Raw genomic sequence first — 22735 nt, forward strand, 5'->3', positions numbered from 1 at the left:
GAGGATAGTGAACCTTTAGGTCGTGGAATACCATACTGGTGGTTTATGTAATACCAGATAAGATTTGTTTCTGTCAAAAGCTCTGATGAAGTAACGCCACTGTAGTGTACGTTGAGGCTCAATAAATCTACTGGAGAGAGACTCCAGCAAACATGCTGAATATTATACTGATATGCAACGTATGAACTCGCGGGTTGTTGGAAAATATTTAACAATTATCACCTTTTTCACATTGCTTAATACTAATAAGACATTGACTAATATTGTGATTGCAATGTGTTTGAGAGGTGTGCAGATCTATACAAAAACATCTGAATTATCCATTCAATATAAAATATTTTAGCTGGTGGAGTTTTGACCTTTTTACTTTATTCTGACAATTTTAAAGTTTAACAGCTCCTTCAATTTTTAAGTTCACATAAGCTTCTCTTTCCTTTTATATATCCACTTGAATCTTATTTTACTTTGTGTAAAATTCTTTAGGCTTTGGTGTGAATACACAATAAAGAAAGTTATTTTGCTTTAGTCGAAGGAAAACTCTAAAGGAGCTTTCTTTTAACGACAATTGTACTTGCCACTTGATAATTCTACTGAGTTTGGAGACTTGTAAAGAAAGACTAAATTTCTTCAACCTTTTATCCAAGCATGGTTTTGTATCAATGTAGGCACCATGATCTGCAAAAACCTGTGCTCCACATCTGAATGTCAGAATGTGTCTAGTCTCTGACAGACAAATTAGTTCAAGAAATTATGGAATACGGTCCACTCTAGAAAGGCACAGACAGAGAAGAGCTTTTTAGCAGTTATTACGGCTAGTCAAATCAAGTGTAATTGTATTGCCATTTGAAGAGTGGTTTGTTTTTATTGCACCCAGATTAGATAGAAAAATATTGATTATGGTTGTTTGCGTGTCGCATGTTGCATTTTAGCTCTGGCACATGTCTTCTTGTTTTCTTCCACATTTTTGTGGCTTTAAGGTTCACGACACTTCTCATGTGTCACATTGGATATTTTAAGACATCAAAGAGACTTCTACTTTTAAAAGAATTACAAGAAAGAATCTAATCAATATGGAGCTAAATTAACCTTTAAAAAAATCACCAAAATGCAATCTGCTTCATACATTTTTCTTTTTTTCTGTTTTATGGTGCAGCCACATTCACTCTCGTGCTGCAGCCTGATTTCTGTCACCAATCAAGCTCCATTTTCCAACCAAATTAATTCTTTCTAATTTGGAGCTTCCTGCGGTCAACCCCCTGTGGCGCTGCCACTGAGCTGTGTCTGTGTGTGCGTTCCTGTGCACATATGCTTTAGTGTCTTCGTATGGAGGAGAGAGCGTTCAACAATAGCTCTTAATTGAGAAAATGGACTGCAATCAGCATATTCTTGTAGGGAATCATTAAATCATTCCTTCCTCCCGACTCTTTTTTTCTCTTCTTTTTCTTATGGTGATTAGCATGATGATGATACCATCTTGATTATGTCCATCACAAAAAAAAATCCCTCACATCTGTGGTCTCTCGAACTGTTTTAGAGAGGAAATAATTTGAGTAAAAGAAAAACAAAAGATAGAATAAAACTTTAATAATTATGTTTAAAAGTGTAAGAGCGAAGACAGAAAAAATCAAACTGCTCAGGCTGTGTTTTTATTGCATGTTGTGGTTTTGTTGACCGCTGTTTATCCATCTGGAGCCATTTACATTTACATTTACTAGATCTGTGATCAAATAAAGCTTGCTGGTTTTCTTATGTCACAATTAAAGTTCCCGACATTCCAGCTCAAAAGACACCAAATTAAGTTTTCTCCTCTCGTTTCATGTCACAGTTCAGTTGTTTTCTTAAGACCTTAACTTTACTCGGCTGAGATCATGTCAAGAATCTTAATTTCTCTCATTCTTGTTTGATTCTCATCTTTGAGAGGAAAATCTGCATGTTTTTAATATATGTAACGTTTTTAAGAAATTTATTACGTTACTATGTTTAATTGATCTTCAGGTTGTTTTTTGTTACTCAGCAAGTAACTATTACTCTTCTTTCTCCTAAACGAAACTCTGGAACAAAGCTTACCATAAGTATTTGTATAACTCTTAGTAAAAACAGTTAGAAACCTCAGGGTCCAAAATCTCCAATGGGTTAATTAAAGACTTTATGTATTTTTTCTTTTCCTTCATCATCATTTTGAAATGGGGACCTGCGTTTCTCAGTAGTAGCTATCAGTGTTTCTCACACAAAGAGTCTCTGCAGGAAGAACCTTGACTCCTGGGACTTTGCATCTGCTGGGTGTACAACAAATTCCCACTGCTTGGTCTCTTTTAGCAATATGAAAAAGATAAATGAAAAACTGAAAGGAGAAGGCATTATTGAAGGTCTGTAGGGAAAAGATTACACAAAGAAGCAGGAATGTTAATGGAGCTTCTCGTTTTATTCAATGATCCAAGAGAGAGATTTTAAATTCTTCTTTTTCAGGGGTTTGTGATTAATTTGTATAGAAATATTTGAGTTTCTGTTTCTGAGCTCAAATTATTTGTTATCAAGGATCTCTTAGTGAAAATATTAACCTATTGGCCTCTAGCTGAAGCTTCTGCACAGAGGTACTATGCCTGTATTAGAAAGTTTTTTGTTTTTTTTAATTATGCACATCATAACTTAAGGAACATTGACATAACTTTTTATTTAAATGTTTTTGTCCATTGCAGGTTTGCTTGTTAAAAAAACTGAATTATGTTGGCTTCCCAACATTTGACAAACGTAACTTACTTCCAAGCGGTTCTTTTGTTGATTCTATTTCTGCTATTCTTAATTCACATTAATTTCTTTGTCATGTCGTGGTTTTCTGCTAAAATAAGTTTTACATCGATACATCTATAGAAAACTGTCAAACTGTTAGCTCTGTATAGACCAGGTTATTGAATGTTGAGTGAAAATGTCTTTTAATCCATTGTCAAATGTTTTTAACAAAGGCATCCAAGGACAATTTTATGTTAAGTGGGTTAAATGAAGAATTTTGCTATTAAGCCCCAAATTATGTCTCTCCCTGGCAGAAAGTGTGCATTACACAGTTTTCTTTTAAAAGACGAGAAGTGTTTTAGGGGTCAGGGATGCACTGCATAACTGTAGAGTGGGTGTTAATATGTGATGTGAAGCATCCGCAGTTGCCCAAGAGCAAGTTTCTTAGCAAATTGCTTGCTATTGCTGGTCTTGATGTAGTCTTCTTTTTCCATGATTAAGTTGCCTTTTGAACCCTGACTTAAAGGCATCCCCAAACCATCATGTTGTCACCACCATGTTTGACTATTGGGATGGTGTTCTTAAGATTTACCTTCATGGGAATCCTCAGACATTTTACCCTTTACACTACCAGCCTTAACAGTGCAGGTGTCACTTTTGATTTTCTGCAATATTCTCTATGTGAAAGATCTTGTATTTTTTAATGCTGCTGTGTACTGCACCCACAGGTGCTTAGCTCTTTGGTTTTTAGTCTTGACTCACCACAAACCAGCTGCAGAGAGCTACTGTTTTTTACCTGTTGATGGCAACAGCTGTTTCCAATTAATTAGGGTAATTAGGTTGCTTTGGAACTGCGTGGGCTATTTGGAATAGTGTGTAGAACATTGAATTTTTCTCAAGACTCTTTGAAATTGCAATGACACAAGTAACTTTGTACATGTACATAAAATGTAAGACTAACACCGCCTTTTAAAATATTTCTACTAATTTATTTCCCATTTTCCTTCCATGCCCCTGTCTCCTTCTCTGTGTATACCATTAGGAGATGGCAAAGATTTTAAATCATCCCCGTGTTTATGCCTTCCTTCATGTTCCCGTGCAGTCGGCCTCAGACAGTGTCCTGATGGACATGAAGAGGGAATATTGCATTGATGACTTCAGAAGAGTTGTGGACTTCCTCAAAGACAAGTAAGACTTAGTACACATTAAAATATACACTTAATATAACTACTTTGCTTGAGCTAAACACAATATGTTCAAGATTTGTTAAACCTTGGCCTTATTTAAAAAAAAAAAACATTTTCTGCTAGTTGGAAGATAGAACGTGATTGAAGTATGACTCTTTAAGTTATTTGCTGAAGATCTGAATGTGTTTTCCAAGGACAAATTTCCAGGTGGCTTTGTATAACAAACCATCTGGTGCTTTCAGTTGGTACTAAGTTGGATATCCAAACTATGGTTTTATTTCTCAAGGCAAACTTTGTGCATCTTCAAGCATGTATAATTTTAAATATGCCATATCTTCTACAATTCGCACTTTTTCTGCTATATACGTGTAATTCTTTGACCAAATTATCTAAGTTTCACTTGACACCTGAAATTTTTAATTGACATTATAAAATGTGGAGGTGACTGGATTGTTGAGGCTTGATTCCTGACATCCATGACTTCATGTAAGAAAAAACACAATTGACCAATTTTAAATTGGTCAATTTTGCCTTCACAAAGGCAAAATTGTGACTTTGCCTTTGTGAAGGCAAAGTCACAAAGTACTGTATGGAAAAAAACACCTATGAAGGCCAATTTCGTTGCCTTGAAAGTGAAAAGTTGATTTTCTGTTTTTAAAACAGATAATATTTTAGGAAATTACTAATTATAGTAGGACACTATAGTGGAATATTAAATAAACATTAGATGCTTTAAGTATATGCTTTATAGAGATTTATCTGAAATATATTTATTTCACATATTCATGTGATACAGGAAAGCATGTCATTGGTTAGTGCCAGGTTATATAACATTTCTAGAAATAAAGAACAAGCATGTTATAAATTATAGTTCACTATAGATCGTTAGAAGGAAATCAGACCATAGGAACTGTATAATTTCATATCAGTGATGTCAGAATCTTGAGGTACTTGCAATACATTGCCAGCATGTTAAGTAGCTGAAGAAAGTAGCAGTTTTGTACTATGAATCAAGGCAGTACTGTTTCCAAGTAAGTAATAAATTGCTCTCTGTCAGTGCAAACATGTCTTTGTAGTCTTGTTTATGTTGAATTTTCTCTAAGCAACAAAAATCCATGCACAGCAGCTATCAATAGATTTTATGTAACTGTCTCATGTATGGTTAGACTCCAGCAAAATATGTAAAATACATTGCCTAAAGCCAGGCATTAGTGTAATAGTGTTATTCAGGTCATTGTGTGTCCTTTGAAAATGATCTGCGCAGTTTCCAAGTATCTGTTCCAACTACTAGCAGAGTTTGGATCAGGTATAGTTCCATGGTTGGTGTTTAAGAAATGAATAGAGAAGCACATTTTTCCTTTTTTAGACCTGCAGCCTGTATTGTGAGTGGCTTTGGTCAAATTAAGTATTTTTCAGGCAAATCTTCAGCTGGTGCTAGATGTCTCTGTCTTTATTTCTTAAAGACTTTAGTTAAAGCTAAGCATTGTTCCTTGATGCTGGTTTCTGTTCATCATTGTAAAACTCTAAAAACCGCTAAAGACGGGCAAACACAATGTGCAAAACACACATAAACTACCACATATGAAGCGTAATCAGCCTCTTTTTGAGTTGTCATGTGTTTTCTGCTTCTGTTGCGTAAAGAAATCCAAATAAGAATATTTGATGTCGTCTCGGTAAAATTGACTGTATTTATAGCAGTGTGACCCGTTTGGCTGCTGTTGTTGTATCAGGGGTGCAGTTCAAGTTCTGGGAGAGAGGCCAGAAGTTCAGGCAAGCTAAATACATACACTCCTGTTTGAGTGAGTTTACATAAGATGCAGAAATACATGAGGACATATTACATTCATGTAGAGACAAGAAGAAATACAATATTATAGGAAAATAGCTGTTATAAAAATACATTTATAGGTTTTCTTTGCCCTACAACTTTTTGTGATTTTGTCCTTTCTTATTGTACAGTCGCACAAATTATAACAAATAATAAAAACAAGGCAGGCCAAAATAATACCTTATTGATAATGAAAGAAATTGAAAGAAGAGGAAAAAAAAATTAACCCAAAAGCACACAAGGCTCAGAAAGATAAATATCCTCTGGTGTCCGGATTTAGGTCCAGATGTATGAAATCGCTGTGGATCCTAAACAAAGACAGACAGGTGCTGATTATCAAGCCTCTCTGGCTTTTTGTTCATTGGCAATAAAATTGAGCTCAGTGGTTTGGTGACTCCCCAGGAATATAAGAATTACTTTTATTTTCAAGGTGCATTTTCCCTCTACTGCTTCTTTTATTCTATGCCATTATTCATTTTCTTTGTGTCTAGAATACCCCATTAAAGCCATCCCATCTGCAATTTTGAAAAGAGAAAAGACTACATTTATTTTTCAAATGACATTGTCACAGAATTTTGTGGTAATTACAACCAAAGCATTTTCCGCTGTGAAAAATTCTAACAATGGGTTGACTAATATTTAAAATGAATGGTTGATTTGTACTCCTCCACCAATATTGCTCCACTTTTTTCCACTATTTCCTCTGTCTTTTACTGAAATAAAATTATGTAAGGATTTACACCATTTATCTAATGGCGTATGGTGAAAATCCTGTTAGGGTGGAAAAAACGCTGCTACAGACTGTGTGAACATGGTCAGAGGATTTTCCACACTTATTTTATAGTTTGCTGTAATGTCTGGGCAGATTATCCCAGAACTCTCATTCAGTATTAAAAAACGCTTGGACCACCGAGACTAAAGATAAAACACTTGGAGTAAAATAGCTATGTGCCTGTATGCAGGGGATGGCTCGTGTTTGTGTCCAGAGGAGCAGAAACTGGCAGTATTAATTTAAAATTTTAGGGTTGGTTAAGCTGAAAGGAGGAAGAGGAGAAGAACAAAATCATTCCACCAGTTTACGGAATAATAATTTGGCATGCACTGGCAATGAATGGCTTTTAGTCTGGGATTTCCCTTGGGTTTTGCCATCCTATTGACTGAGGTCAACTCTGATGTCTTGAGTTCAATCAATCAAGTTTATTTGTATAGCACTTCTTAGCAACTAGGCAGTTCAAAGTGCTTTACATCTTAAAAACACAAAAATAAAAAGTAATAAAACATTCATACAGTCACTAATTGAAAAACCAGTAACAAACATTTCATTTTGTCAAGTGCCAACTTCAAAATCATCAATACAAATCAAATATGTTGGTCAGTGTTCCAGGTCGAAGGAAGATCTGAGCTGCTGTTTTTTTCCTTGATTTAAAGGAAGTCAATGTTTCAGCTGTTTCACAGTTTTTTGGAAGTTTATTCCAGATTTGTGACGCATGAAAACTGAATGCTGCTTCTTTGTGTTTTTATCTGGTTCTGTGAATGCAGAGCAGACCATGACAAGAAGACATGAGTGGTGTGGAAGATTTATACAACAGCAGATCTTTAGTGTATTTTGGTGCTAAGCCATTCAGTTCATACATCAGTGTTTTGCTGTGTCAGTATTACCACATATTATTATTTCCTCATAATGACATTTTGTGCAAGTGCACCAGTCTCTCCTATATCTGAACATCCAGATCACATTATGCTGCTACCCCGTGCAATGCAAAATATACTCTTCTCAAAGAAAGATACAAAAATAGAAAACGAGGTGTTTCTTTCATTTTATAAGTGAAAAAATCTGCAAATGGAACCAGTGATTTTTATCAATATTCAACAATTATTTACCCAAAACAAGCTAATATTCTAAAGTAAAATACAAGTTGGTTTTTGTCTCATTTCATGTGTAGTAAGATAACTGTATAGAAAACTAGACAAAAATAATATTTTGTGTTTTTGCAGTGTTTGAATTGCCTTCTCAGGCTATTATGCTTTTTCTCTCTCCCTTTTTTTCTAATTGTAATAATGGCCACTATGGATGAACTATGCAATTTGACATGACCACAGAACATATCTACAAAAGCCCTTTTCCTTGTGTCTTTTTTGAATGTTTTGGGGAATATGGGTTTTGCCTTTCTTAGTGCCCTTTCAGCCTCTGTCTTTAAAAACCTATGTAATGCACACTCAATCAGTATATTTTATGGACCTCCTGTATTGTTTGAGCAGATAAACCTGGACCCTTTAGGTATCTGAACATTTTACCCAAAAAGAGCCAGAACTGTGGAGATTCCACGAGTCTCTTCCTGATATTTTGGCTGAATTTTTTTATTTTTCTCACGTGTTTAAACATTCTCAAATGTGCTTATATTTAACACAGAGACTTAAGAGGCCATTATATGATCATCTAGTCTTTCCAAACTAGTCCTAGTGATATTGGTGTCTGTAAACTGATGATTTTCAAGAAAGTGACAAAAAATAGAAATATTTTGGTAACAGAGCTAAAGCAGAAGGCTTTAGGCTTATTTATTCAAAGAGACAAATGTATCCACATTTTTTATACAGCCTTTATCAAATCGTTTTTCAACTTTATGTTGACTCATTTGATTTCTGCCAAAGTTCCTGTTGTTTTCCCTCTCTTGTCTTCAGGACTACAGGATTGTTTGCGGTATTAGTGGTATGTAGCTGATGATAACATCTCGGAATGAGTAGCCAAAGTGACGCTGTGAGTCTTAGTAGAATATGTTGATAATAAACTTGGTGTGTTTGGATTTGTCTCTGTGGGTCCTGAATGCAGCGGTAGCTTCTTGACAAGCGCAAGGCTCCAAGACAGTTGTTTGCGTCCTGTCTGTGCGTGTGATCTTTTGTTAGTCATTGCCATTAGTCATGAGGTGTGACAGGGTTATATCAAAACTCCCTGGGTTACGGTAGGGCACATGCATCAGTAGCGTGACTACACAGTGTCGTGTGTGTGTGTGTGTGTGTGTGTGTGTGTGTGTGTGTGTGTGTGTGTGTGTGTGTGTGTGTGTGTGTGCACTGTGGAGACAGTCTTCTGCTCTGTTTGTTGTTGAAGATACTTTTATAGCACGCACTCACACACTTAAGGGTTTAGGGCATCTGTGAGGGTTAATGTTTCACATGAATACTGGGTGGGAGAGAAGGCATTCCCCTAAGGCATTGGAAAAAAACAAAAAGCATGGAAGAGAAAATTTGTGAGACTTTTCTAGGGGGGAAAGTGAGGCGGGACGACGGAGGCGGGAAGAGAGCAGCGAACGAAAAGAGTTTACCGTGATAACCTGGAACGCTGGCGGGAGTTGTCAACATTGCACCCTCCTTTTCCCTCTCAAACCCTTCCAGCTGATGATTCAGCAACTAAAGTAAATGGAGCGTCGGGTTTCTGTGTTTGTTTTGACTCTCGGTCTTTGAATTAAAATGCTGTTTGCTATACGTGCTTTTGCTCTGACTAAACAGACTGCTTTAGTCATCTAGGTCAAGAGGAATATTAACACAAAGACAGAGTGTAATATTTCCCTTTTCAAATTTTAACCTAAATATTTATTTACAGACTTGTAATATGTATTTGTGTTTTCGCTTTTCACACAATGGTAAAGCGGTAATAAATGTGAATCAGCCTGATCATGTTGTTTGTGGGTAGAAATTGTTTAAAAGAAGTCGTCGTCCTCCCTTCAGATGTTTATGTGGATATCAGTAAGCCCAACATTGTGAGCTGGTCCCTCTTTATAAACAACAGGAAACAAGCAGAGACGAATCATTAACTCCACAACGAGCTGAAACCGAGCTGTGTGTATCTGCGAGGGTGTGCTCTGTAAAGCGAGAAGCAGCATGTGGATAATTACTCCTGCCAACTCCTAACACATTGTTGTCTTATTGACACTTCCTCTGGATTAAACCTCATTTCCTTCCCATAAACCACACACATGCAGCCATAAAATAAAAGCAGCTTCTCTGTAATTACAGGAGTTACGCTTTCCTTCATTAGAGTGATCATTTTGATTAAGCCCCTCAGACCACAGCACCAGTCATTCCTGTCTTTAGAAATAATAGATGAGCAAAGGGGAATTGTTGGCACATGTAAAGTTGGTGATGAGATACTTACATTTTCAAGTCAGTCAAACTTTATATTTGCTGCTGCTCTCCAAACGCATCTGGCTAAACAACCTAACTAAAAGATGCACACTGCCAACTTAACTAAGAATAGAAATATTTTTAGCCTTGAATTGGGTCACTCTGTTCTTGACCAGTTTTATTTCAAAATAAAAGCCCCCGTATTTCAAAGATACCACCTCTGCTGCTTATTAACAGCTTGTCTTACTCATGAAATGTTTTCTACAAGTCAGATATCTTAAAATGTGGTCATTCAATATTGTCTTTAAACAAATTGCTGAAGTTTGTCATTGTCATTTTTATCAGGCAAGTCCTTTGATGTGGTTTTCACTCAGAAGTCTGAAGGCTATCTGTGTTTGTGGAAGACTGAGGTTATGTTTAATTTAGCGCAGTGGCCCTACCTTTCTCACATTGTCTGCAGTTGTCCAAACCATGACACAGTATTTGTTTTTCTCTTCTTTTTTTCTCAACCAAATGCATCTGTACTTTGGTATGGGAAAATATTTTTAGCGGTTTCTTTCAGACAAAATACGGTTAACACTAATAGTTGAATTATTTTATGTTAAAGGGCACGCTGTTTGTTTCAGTACTTCACCCATTTGTTCAGTCATGGTTTATTTCATTTGTGTAAATCTTAATAAGGTTTAAAGATACTTAAAATTTGAATGCAAGACCATTTTTAAAATGTAGCAACTCAACCGTTGTTGCTTATCTAGACAGTTTGCTCATATTAAAACAGCTCAGACAAATACAATCAAGTTGTGATTGAGTCATAAAATATTACCGAAATGTCCGTACAGCTTTTAGATCTACTGTAGCAAGGTAGCTTGTTAATCTTCTCCCTGGTAACCACAGCTGAGATGTCCTGTTTCCCTGGCAATGACCGCCTCAGGATAAAACATTCATCCTGTTGGTGGGTTTGACTTAAGTATTAGTCCTGTTAATAAACTAGCTAAAGCTAAATTCAAAGTTAAATTCTTTCATCAACAAAGGAACTCCAAACACAACCTTATAATTTATTAAATAACTGTTGAATACACATGGCTTCACTCAAGGTCTTCACCGGTCTTTCACTACATCTGCTGTCATATTTCTCTTTTATTAGTTTTTTAGTCACTGCTGTCTCTTTTAGCTTTCTTTGAAAACAGTTTCACTTGCTCAAAAGTTACTGGTTTCTATAATAACTACTATTACTGTTTAATAATAGTATTGTCTGGTTATATAAGAAATATTTTTGGCGCAAAAGAAAATTGCTGGCATCTAACATTTGTGCAAGATGACCACTTATAAAAATAAAATGAAACCTCATTTTAAAATCTTATAAGATGGAAAGACTTAATTTCCAGTCACTTGAACATACTTAATTGAAAAAAATGCATAATAATAAATAGCTTTCTGAAGTAGTGACCTTGTATGAAAATTGAAGTAAATGAAAAAGAACTAAGCACTTTGAGATGCTCCAAATACTGAATAAACAACTCTTCTGTCATTCTGCTTGAGATTGGCATTAATGCTCCTTTAATCAGGAGTACGGCTCTATCCTCTTTAGAGCACTGCTCTCTCTGTGGAGCCCTAAATAGCATCACACAGAGCATTGCTGAAAGGATGAGAGACACGGGAGGATCATTGTTAATCTATAAACCTTTGTTAGCTTCCTGTCTAACCACAGAAGAGAGAGGCTGGAAAAATACTCCCACTTTAAGCAACACACTTTCTTCTTCTGTAAGAGAGTGACACATGGAGAGGATCTGTGCTCAACCTTCCCAGGGAGAGCTGTGAGGACTCCTGGATGAGTAGTCAGTGATTATATAGTTCCTGTGGTGCTGATGGATCTGTCTAAGACACCGCTTTTGCTTTTATTTGATTAAAAACTTTAACTCCCTTCATTATTGCTTTTTTTTTTGGTCATTTTGTTAAAATAGGAAAAATGTTGTATGACTGAACAAGTTATTCTTTTTGTTGTGGGAAAAAAAATATAGCTCTTTACTGCTTCCTGCTACTGACTTAGATCATTTATTTTGTTAAATTCAAACAGAGTTCTTCAAACACCACACAAAATAATTTAGGGAGTTTAAACGGTAATATAAAAGTGTACAATTAAGTTTATGCAGACCTATTGTCAAAAAGATCATTAACTTTAGTAACTGACTTCAATAGGTAAAGCAGATTATGTATGTAAATTACACACAAACTGATGTTTTCAAACTTTTTTCTGTTTAAATATGATATTCTGCTTATAATTAATGAAAACACAACATGTAAGGTAGGAATATTACATCAGACCAATTTAAATGAAACATTTTTAATGCAGGAATGTAGTCTTGATGGGAGGTGACTTTAATGCTCGCCTATATTGAAAAAGTACTTTTAATTTGGCAACCGAACCTCTTTGGTGTTGATGATATTTAAGAGGCATTTTAGTCCACAAGTTCTAACCTCATTTTAAGAAAACGCCACAAAGCAATGTTCTTGTGGTCAATCAGTTTAATGATTCATTAAATTAATAGTTAGTTCGGAGTGATTAGAACCCTGTGCAGCATTGGTCTGAGCTCTGCGTGAAATAACACACCTGGACCTTTATAGTTGTACTTTGGTTACTATGACAAAACCAAAAAGTAGAATCCTGTTTTTTTTTTCTTTGTTAATCAAAACTGTTTTTTTATTATTATTATTATTATTATTATTATTATTATTATTATTATTAATTCAGGATTTAAAGCAATAAAACTGTTGAGTCTACCTATGATTGGCTTGGAAGATGAAAATACTAGTTCTAGCTTTTCAGTTTAAGTCCCTAAAGTTACTCTTTAGAACCAAAAACCTTTTAGATATGTCACATTTTAAATATTGGTAATTGTTATTGTAACATTTACCTCAGTGATTCTCTTGACTTGCATCCACTTTTTATCAAAAGCTCTTTCGGACTTTGAAAATGTCACTTTTAATTATTGGACATTTTAGCATTTTAGAGCTTTGACTCATCTTTTTTTTGCCAAACGAAAGAAGTTACTTTTGCTTTTAGCGATGTATATTATTAACAGTATTTCCAACTTTATGTGGGTGAACTGTGAGCTGCATGATGAAAAGAACACCAAAGCCTACTTTAAAGTCATGTCAACCATTGATTAGATTCAGGTAGGGCTTTTATGTCCAGCAGTTGTCCAGTGTCTTGATGTTCCGCATACTTGCATGGGGTCAGGTTAGAAATGATGAATCACATCTTGCTGCCATGCCAGTGAAGGTTGGATTAAATTGAAATGAAGTGCAAAGGTTCAGTCCATTTAATGGCGGGCCAGACAGTCACAGGTTTTAAGTCTCTGCACCGCTACCCTCTTCATGCTTTTATATGAACGCGTGCGAGCGTCTGTGTGTAGATGGATTTGTGGTGTCTTGGCTCTCATTACTTCTAGCTCAGACTAATGAAATGTGTACGTGTGTGTTCTCATTACCCTTCTCCGAGGCTAATGATGTATGTCTGTACCGGCACATGTGTGTGCGCGCGCGTGCAAGTGGAATTGAGCTGCAGTTCTTCTCGGCTGTGTTCAGGCCGTTTCATTAAATGATAAAGTTTACTGATGACTCCGGTTGAATCATTATTTACTCTGCTTTCCATTCATCCCCCTGCAGCCACCTCGATCTTTACAAATGACCTGCTACATAGACAGATCGAGATTATTTAACAGTGCAGCTTTAAAGCTCTGGCATTCACTTAATAGAGTTCCAGCATTTTCAGCATGTTTACACTGCCCACACGCACATATCCACAATCAGATGCTCTTCTTCAAGATAAACACAATAAAAATAAAAAATGGAAATGTTTATTGTTTTTGATAATTGAATGGTTTTTCAGGACAACTGAAGCAACTTAATATGTCACTTTTACATATTTAATGCATTTCTTATCTTTATTCTTTTTTTAAATCTATTTCTCTGAAAAGTTGATCAGCGAGCTTTGATAATATAATTACAGATTTTAATCACCGTCCTTGCTGCTGTGAGGACATCTTGAACCCCCATCACAATGTGATCAGGCTGTTAGGTCATGGCACCTGCCACTATGATATCTAAAGTCATTATTTAATTTTATGTTGGGATTATAAGAAGAACTGCTGTCTGCTTAGATGGCATTAATCATTGTGAAATACTTTTATTATATGCTCCAAAAGCTGATGGCTCCTTTACTGTTTCTGACTGCCTCCCACTTCATTCTACATCATGTCAGTGAGTGATAACCAGACAGACCTCTTTTTCTGTCTCCATCTCTCTCACTTCATAAATTGAGCTGTGACATGACAGTGCCATTACCTAAAGATGCCACTGCTAAATTGTACTCTTAAGGCTCTGAACGATTACCCACAATCCCGTTGAGTGTGTTCGTTCTTGTCCCTCTCTGAGTCATCTTCTTTCTTTTCCAAAAAAGATTGTATTGTGTTTAATTTGCATGAACCAGTTATGTGGTTTGTATGATAAAAGCTGTTGTCATAGTTATAACATAATGATACTTATAAGCAGTGAAGGAAAAAAACATTAATCAAGTCAATCAAAGTGCAAAAAAAGGGAATGTGTGCTGGCTTTGTTTACAAATTATATATCTGTTGCAAAAAAGCACAATTTGCCATGGTTCTTTAATGAATTAGTTTATATCAAATGCTTCACAACATTCATTTGAAATAAAAATATTTTTGTTTGCATTTATTTGTTGTAGAAATTCAGAAGTAGACTTACTAGTATGCTTTTCATAATTTTCCTGCTGCACAACCCAAGTGAACCAGGCCTCAACATTTTTTTTTACATTTTTTTTTTCTTTTTTATTATTTATTTATTTTTGGGTTTTTTTCTCCAAAATTTGGGTTTCAGCGAACAATCCATGTCCTGGCACCACCATTTTTTATTGGTGGTATGATCTTTTTTTTTTAAATGCTGCCAGTTTTATGGCAGCTGTGATGAACCATAACTTTTATAAAACGTTTTTCTTTCGTCTTTTCACTCCATATAGTATTTTCCCAGAAGTCTTTGGAATCATCAAGAATAGTTTTGGCAAATGTGAAATGGGCATCAGTGTTTTTTTTTTTGTTATTTTTTGTTTTAAGGGTTTCCTATTACGTTGCAATTCTCATAAACATGCAATGTTTGCTTAATCTACATCTTATCAACAATTCAGTGTACTTGGTAAGTTTTTTTTTTCTATTTTGACTCTCTGATTGCAAAACCATATTAAATGTTTTCCAGTTTCTTTTAAACCACACCACAATGGATACAGAAATCAAGTTTTTTTTTTTTTTTTAATAATTCACTATACAAAATATAGGATGCATGTACACAGATGTTATTAAAAGTTTTGTTGGCAAGAGAGTTGTATAGCTGAAAAGAATTTCAGAAATGTCACATCTGATAATGGGAAATGTGAATTTAATTTTCACTCAATATGCCAGAGTTCTTTCATCCTCCATCCAGACTCCTTACAATATTCACTCTGACACTGGATGTTATTCTTCCTGCCTCACTCACGGCTACACATTTTAGCAATGCCATCAAATAACATCCAGAGAAAAACTAAAAGCTTTTCAAAAACTTTTTTTGTTAAATACATGTGTCCTCAAGCCATTCCCTTCACATTTCCTTGGTATCTTTCTCTTTAACTTCCATGTGTTACTTCCTTTCACTGTCCGCCTCCCACGCTGCAACAGACCACACATTTTCATTTCAGAGAACACACATCCAACACAGGAGAAGCACAGATGGATGCCATGCTCTCCTTCTGACATGTGAATAAGTAAATATTTACCATCCCAGATTGTATTTTTCTTCCCATCCTTCTTCACAAAATCAAATGATCTGTTTTATGAACACTATTTCAGTTGAATGAGGCAGACAGGGCAATAATTGTGTTTAAATCTAGAGTGTTAATTAGTCCTTTATGAATGCACTCTGAGATTGCTAATTTAGCCCCTTACTGCTCTACGGCTAAAGAAGGCTACTCCTTTCAGTTACAGAATAAAAGTAGCTTTTTGTTAATTTAATTTTCTGTGAGAGAATACAGAAAAAAAATGAATCCCTCAATCAATAGAAAGTTACAAAATAACTAGATTGCTCTATTATTATTAAATGTGATGGTTATATTTAGTTGTTAAAATCTGTTTTTGCACTCTTACCTTTAGTATCTCGGACATATAATCCATGTCATGTTCCAGCATCTTTTGATGCTGAGTTTTACGCTGACACAGAAACCATGAATTTATGACAACTACAATACAACTAGCAAGAATGGTGCATTTTAAGCAGTTTTTTGCCTTATAAATCTTGTGAACATTACTGTTGCAATGATGATATACTGCTACCAGTCACATTACTTTGTACAACTGGTGTTGGAAACTAGTCCTTTCAGAACAGCCTTGTTTTTAGTTTATAGGCTCAACAAAGCATCAGCAGCATTTCTCAAAGCTTTTGTTTCAAATAGACATGATCGTCTCCTGCAGTAGCTTCGGAATATTCGGCGGCACATCTGTTAAGAATATCCTGTTCCACTGCATTCGAAGGTGCTTTGTCGGACTGAGTTCTGGTAGCTATTGAAGGCCAGTGGAGTGCAGTGAACTTGTCCAAAAACACAGTTTGAGACGATTTGAGGTTTTTGACAGTGAATTTTCTTCTGAAAGCGAGGTAATAACTAAGTTATCATCCTATTTTGGACAATAACAGATTTGATATTTTTTAGATGATTCACTTTAACCCAGAGAGAGGATCATGACTGAAAAAGCCCATAGATCTGAAGTTATCCACTGGCACTAAGAATTCAAGGTCAAAGTCACTTAAATTCCCTTTCTTCCTCATCCTGATATTTTGTGTGAACTTAAGTTGATTCTAGAGATGTGCCAATCAGGTTTTTTCCTTCCGATTCCGATCACCCATGAGGGCCGATCACAGCCGATCACCGATACCGATCACATAATTATTATTGTTTTAATCATAAGCACTACCGGTGCATTATGTGGAAAAGGAACCATGAATTCACCTTAATTTAGATAAAAACTTGTTTTTAATAACTTTTTTCAAGAAGAAAACTAAACAAAACAGGCATTGTGCAAATTGTTTGCTATCGGTAATACTATCTTTAACAGACTGAAAACATATGAAGGCTCTGAAGAGGCTAAATAATGCAAAGAGTCAAACTAAAACCTCTCCACATTGCCAAAAAATTCAAGTATAAAACTTAACATTCAAAGGCAAATACAGGTTCCATTACAATAAACAATCCTGAGTTACTGAATGAAAACTTCCTGATAGCATGGCGGCTAGCTGATTACTGCTAGTTCTGAGTGGCTATTTCTGACCGAGCGGAGTAATTATGCAGAACAGGGAGGAGGCAGAGGAGATCGATTATTTTTTCAGAGATTATTTCTCTCATGTTAGGACAGCGAAAGTTTTTAATACGTATGTAAAATTTATTTTTTCAAGTTAGATGCTGCAGCTTTAAACAGGTTTGGTGTGAGAGTCACTACCAGGTGGAGCAGAAGCAGCGCTCCGTCTGTGAAATAATACTACCCGTAGCGCGGAGCAGTGGTTCAACAGCGAGAGCAGAACCAGCGTCTTACATCGCAGCTCAAAGACTTAAATAAATTTGCAAGTTATTTGTTTAGCTTTCTGACAGTCATGCTAATCCACGTGAGTGTTTGTAGCTGTGCGCTGCTTTACCTTCTATCTCATCGCTCCATATGTCTTTTTTTACTGCAGTGAGCCTTGGTATAGCCAAACTCCATCAAGTATGGCATTGTTTTTATGCCATATTAGATTTGTCGTGTTGATGCATTTTGACGTGCTTCACCCCCGACCCGGAGTTAATTTTCCGCCGCAACACGCAAATGTCCCCATTCACTCAGTGCGTTATAGTTCTTAGGATTTCTTGCTGCGCACTTGCACAGTATGTAGGAAAGAGAAGGCCAGCTACACAGGCAGGCTGCGAAATGAGATGCAGGTGATCGGTTTGTGTGATCGGCAACAAGAGACCGCGATCGGCAATCACCGATCATACACTTTTTCACGGAAATCGGCCGATTATGATCGGTGGCCGATCGATCGGCACACCTCTACTTGATTCTTTTAGTTTCAACTAAACTGTCTTTTAGTTGATTCAGGTAAACAAAAATCTTGTGTTTTTTAGCTGTTTGTATTTCTGCGTTGTACTATTTGGGTTGTTCTTCTGGCTGCAACATGTCCATCTACTATTCTTCATGTGTTGATGCTATCTCCAACATTTCATACAACTCAATACAAAAGACATGGTCCCCAGGCCTGACCATGCTTCATAGTGACTCCTTCAATTGATCCTGAGATCTCCTTTCAGTGTAGCAGAGCTTTTCTTGCAGTTTCATCTTGGTTTTTTAGTTGCACTTTTTCAGGATTTGCTCACATCTGCATTGGTTTAATTGAAAGCAAACTCAGCTGAGATGTTATCTGTAGACCTGACTTCTTCTTTTCTTCATATTTCTTTGCCTCACACTATTTTTCAGTGGTAACCAATAACAAAATACATTTCTCTTCTTTCATTTTTAACAAGGAAAGTATCACTGTGGTTCTTATTCATTAGTATCACACATCACACCTCTATCACCCTTAGATCTGAGAGAGGCAGAGGTGTCAAAATGACAGTATGTGCACATGTTTTTTTTTCTTTCGTCTTTTTTTTTAACCTTCTCACCTTCTGCCTTTGAAAAATCCATAAAAGTCAATTTACACCATCCTCTTCTGCTACTTTCCTCTGTTCGGGCTCCGTCAGTTATTTTGAAGCAGTGGTCTGAATTGTACTTCTCTTTTTTTCAACAATTGTGTAAATTTTTTAGGACTCTTGCGATGATGAAATAAGATACGTTGCCTGCCCCTATATTTCTTCAACACTTCTGATTAAAAAACAACCATGGACTGCAGATGTGAAGTGTATTGCATTAATGGCTGCTTAAACTATATTTTTGTATGTATCAAAAAAGTACCACCCTTCAAAACAATATTGATCACTTTGTATTTATCATTAATTGGTGTGAATGGTAAAAACATTTTCTTCATCAAGAAGCTTTAATTGCATTCTTTACAAATCGTCAGCCAGTGATTACCCAACTGTAGAAGAAAGGTGTGCGTTTGTGCCTTATTTTCGGGTCGAGGCAAAAAAAAAAATTTTTGAAACCATATTTGAAGGTTTTAAGTGAAGGACCATTCCAAAATACTAGATGAAAATATCTTTGACTGTAGTTGGACTCTTATTCAAGGTCTAAGAAGTACATTCATAGATGATAATAAAATAGCAAAAAAATATATTTAGTTCAGTTCTCAACTAACAGAAAAAAAAATTGACATTAAAGGACATTGTGGCATCTAAGAAGCAAATGTTGGTCATATCATCTGCTGGGTCATGGCATGACAATGTGAGGAACAAAAAAATAAGAGAGATGATTTTAGCTTAGTCTAACATAACGATGATATGCAAGAGAAAAGGAAAAGAGAAGAGAGCTACTATTGAAGGGCAAGTAAACAGCCAGTCAAAATGTTGTCAGCACCACGTTTAAAACTGCAGACTTTAGTTTTTCGTTTCCATTTCTCTAATTTGAAACATATTAAAAGCAGTAAGGATACCACACTTATAAAAATAAAATGTTGCTGTGAGAATAATTAGACTGTCTCTTATCTCTCCTCATGTATTTATATATATGCAAGGAAATCCAATTTTGGGAGTACTATGTCGTTCCAGAGGTACATACATATTTGTTCTGTTCTGAGTGCATTAGAGCTAATAGAGAGACCTAGAACGTTGTTTTGTTGTGAGTAGAACCTATATTTTTAGCTATTTGCTGATGAGTCTTTTGAAAAGACACTGGCAGTCAGAAACACAATGACACGTAGTGAAACTTCCCATTGTTTTCATTCACCTGAAGACAGTTAATTAATTACGGCACATCCTGAAGACTCCAGAGAGTCATTTGTTTATCTAATAAGATAAGGGACTAACCATTCATTCTGAGTCAAATACTCAGAGAGGTTTAAAACAACTACAAAACCAGGTAAAAACTAACTTTAATAACAATGTTTTTATTCCCTTTACACCATAAACACATTTTCTGCATTTTATATCTGTTCAGTTTCACTTTTTTACCCGTTAGTTAGGCATATATAAAAGGTCATGGATGTCTTTGCCTGGGAGCCACTGGTTAATATTAATGACCATGAGCCAATTGAAACTCATCAATAGGTCAAAGGTTATCACAGAGTTGCAGATGCAGGAAGTTAATGCAATTAAAAATTCATCATGTTGTCGATGGTTCAGAAAATGTCTTTTCCAATTTTTTCCCGTTTTGATGTCTTTGTTCAACCATCTTTCTGTTTTTGGTGCAGTTTGAAGAGGCTGGTGTTTTTATACCATGTCTCTGTTAGGGTGTACATCGATTTCTAACAATAACACCAATTTCTAACACCTTACTAACACCTTACTTCTGCTTAATTCTCTCCATTTGTAGTATTTCTGGGTTTGTTGTTAGAAGTTAATGACCAATAATGCAGATAAGACATTACTTGCCACTTTTTGGATAACTAACAGCATCCTGGCATTCTGTTGCAGAATGCTAGTCATGTACAACTACAACTACATTTCATTTGTTTTATGGTCTTCCTATTGTATTATTTTTGCAGCTTGGTTACAAAGTGTTCCGATGGGCTCATCACCTGTCCGAGGGGCCAAAGGGGTCGGGTGCATTGTGCTATGGGCGGCAGCCAAGGGAGGGGACCCTGGCGGTCTGATCCTCGGCTGCAGAAGCTGGCTCTTGGGACGTGGAACGTCACCTCTCTGGTGGGGAAGGAGCCGGAGCTAGTGTGCGAGGCTGAGAGGTTCCGGCTAGAAATAGTCGGCCTCACCTCGACGCATGGTTCTGGTTCTGGAACCAGTCTCCTTGAGAGGGGCTGGACGTACTTCCACTCTGGAGTTGCCCACGGTGAGAGGCGCCGGGCTGGAGTGGGCATACTTGTTGCCCCCCATTTGGGCGCCTGTACGTTGGGGTTCACCCCGTTGAACGAGAGGGTAGCCTCCCTCCGCCTACGGGTGGGGGGACGGGTTCTGACTGTTGTTTGTGCTTACGGGCCGAACGGCAGTTCAGATTACCCACCCTTCTTGGAGTCCTTAGAGGGGGTACTGGAGAGTGCCCCTCCTGGGGACTCCCTTGTTCTGCTGGGAGACTTCAACGCTCACGTGGGCAATGACAGTGAGACCTGGAGAGGCGTGGTTGGGAGGAACGGCCCCCCCGATCTGAACCCAAGCGGTGTTCTGTTGTTGGACTTCTGTGCTCGTCACGGATTGTCCATCACGAACACCATGTTCAGGCATAAGGGCGTCCATATGTGCACTTGGCACCAGGACGCCCTAGGCCGCAGTTCGATGATTGACTTTGTCATCGTCTCATCGGATTTGCGGCCGTATGTCTTGGACACTCGGGTGAAGAGAGGTGCGGAGCTGTCCACTGACCACTACCTGGTGACGAGTTGGCTCCGGTGGTGGGGGAGGAAGCCGGTCAGACCTGGCAGGCCCAAACGTATAGTGAGGGTCTGCTGGGAACGTCTGGCGGAGTCCCCTGTGAGACGGAGCTTCAACTCTCATCTCCGGCAGAACTTCGAACACGTTCCGGGGGAGGTGGGGGACATTGAGTCTGAGTGGACCATGTTCCGTACCTCCATTGCCGAGGCGGCCTATCGGAGCTGCGGCCGCAAGGTTGTTGGTGCCTGTCGCGGCGGCAACCCTCGAACCCGTTGGTGGACACCTTCGGTGAGGGATGCTGTCAAGCTGAAGAAGGAGTCCTATCTGGCCTTTTTGGCCTGTGGGACTCCAGAAGCAGCTGATGGGTACCGGCGGGCGAAACGGCATGCGGCTCGGGTTGTCGCTGAGGCAAAAACTCGGGCGTGGGAGGAGTTTGGAGAGGCCATGGAGACAGACTTCCGTACGGCTTCGAGGCGATTCTGGTCCACCATCCGGCGTCTCAGGAGGGGGAAGCAGTGCAGCACCAACACTGTTTATAGTGGGGATGGTGCGCTGCTGACCTCAACTCGGGACGTTGTGGGCCGGTGGGCGGAATACTTCGAAGACCTCCTCAATCCCACCAACATGCCTTCTGTTGAGGAAGCTGAGCATGGGGACTCTGGGCTGGGCTCTCCAATCTCTGGGGACGAGGTCGCCGAGGTGGTCAAAAAGCTCCTCGGTGGCAGGGCCCCGGGGTGGATGAGATCCGCCCGGAGTTCCTTAAGGCTCTGGATGTTGCGGGGTTGTGTTGGCTAACGCGACTCTGCAATATCGCATGGACATCGGGGGCAGTTCCCCTGGACTGGCAGACTGGGGTGGTGGTCCCCCTGTTTAAAAAGGGGGACCGGAGGGTGTGCTCCAATTACAGGGGGATCACACTCTTAAGCCTCCCTGGTAAGGTCTATTCAGGGGTCCTGGAGAGGAGGGTCCGTCGGATAGTCGAACCTCGGATTCAGGAAGAGCAGTGTGGTTTTCGTCCTGGTCGTGGAACACTGGACCAGCTCTACACCCTCAGCGGGGTCCTGGAGGGTGCATGGGAGTTCGCCCAACCAGTCTACATGTGTTTTGTGGACTTGGAGAAGGCGTTCGACCGTGTCCCTCGGGGGGCCCTGTGGGGGTACTCCGGGAGTATGGGGTACCGGGCCCTTTGATACGGGCTGTCAGGTCCCTGTATGACCGGTGTCAGAGTCTGGTCCGCATTGCCGGCAGTAAGTCGGGCTCGTTTCCGGTGAGAGTTGGACTCCGCCAAGGCTGCCCTTTGTCACCGATTCTGTTCATTACTTTTATGGACAGAAT

The 22735-nt window shown here is 38.1% G+C and overlaps 1 protein-coding gene across 3 annotated transcripts in view; it reads left to right on the forward strand.

The window, feature by feature from the left end:
- Positions 1-22735, forward strand: part of cdkal1 (CDK5 regulatory subunit associated protein 1-like 1) — a 209019-nt gene that overhangs the window by 116938 nt on the left and 69346 nt on the right. For all 3 annotated transcript variants that reach the window (XM_081597191.1, XM_081597190.1, XM_081597192.1), the window contains exon 10: positions 3770-3915. In XM_081597191.1, coding sequence (XP_081453317.1) covers positions 3770-3915 — 146 coding nt within the window. The remainder of the gene's footprint in view (positions 1-3769; positions 3916-22735) is intronic.

The sequence above is a fragment of the Poecilia reticulata genome, chromosome 16 (genome assembly GCF_904066995.2).
Source record: "Poecilia reticulata chromosome 16, P_reticulata-male-v2, whole genome shotgun sequence".
NCBI classification, from domain to species: Eukaryota; Metazoa; Chordata; class Actinopteri; order Cyprinodontiformes; family Poeciliidae; genus Poecilia; species Poecilia reticulata.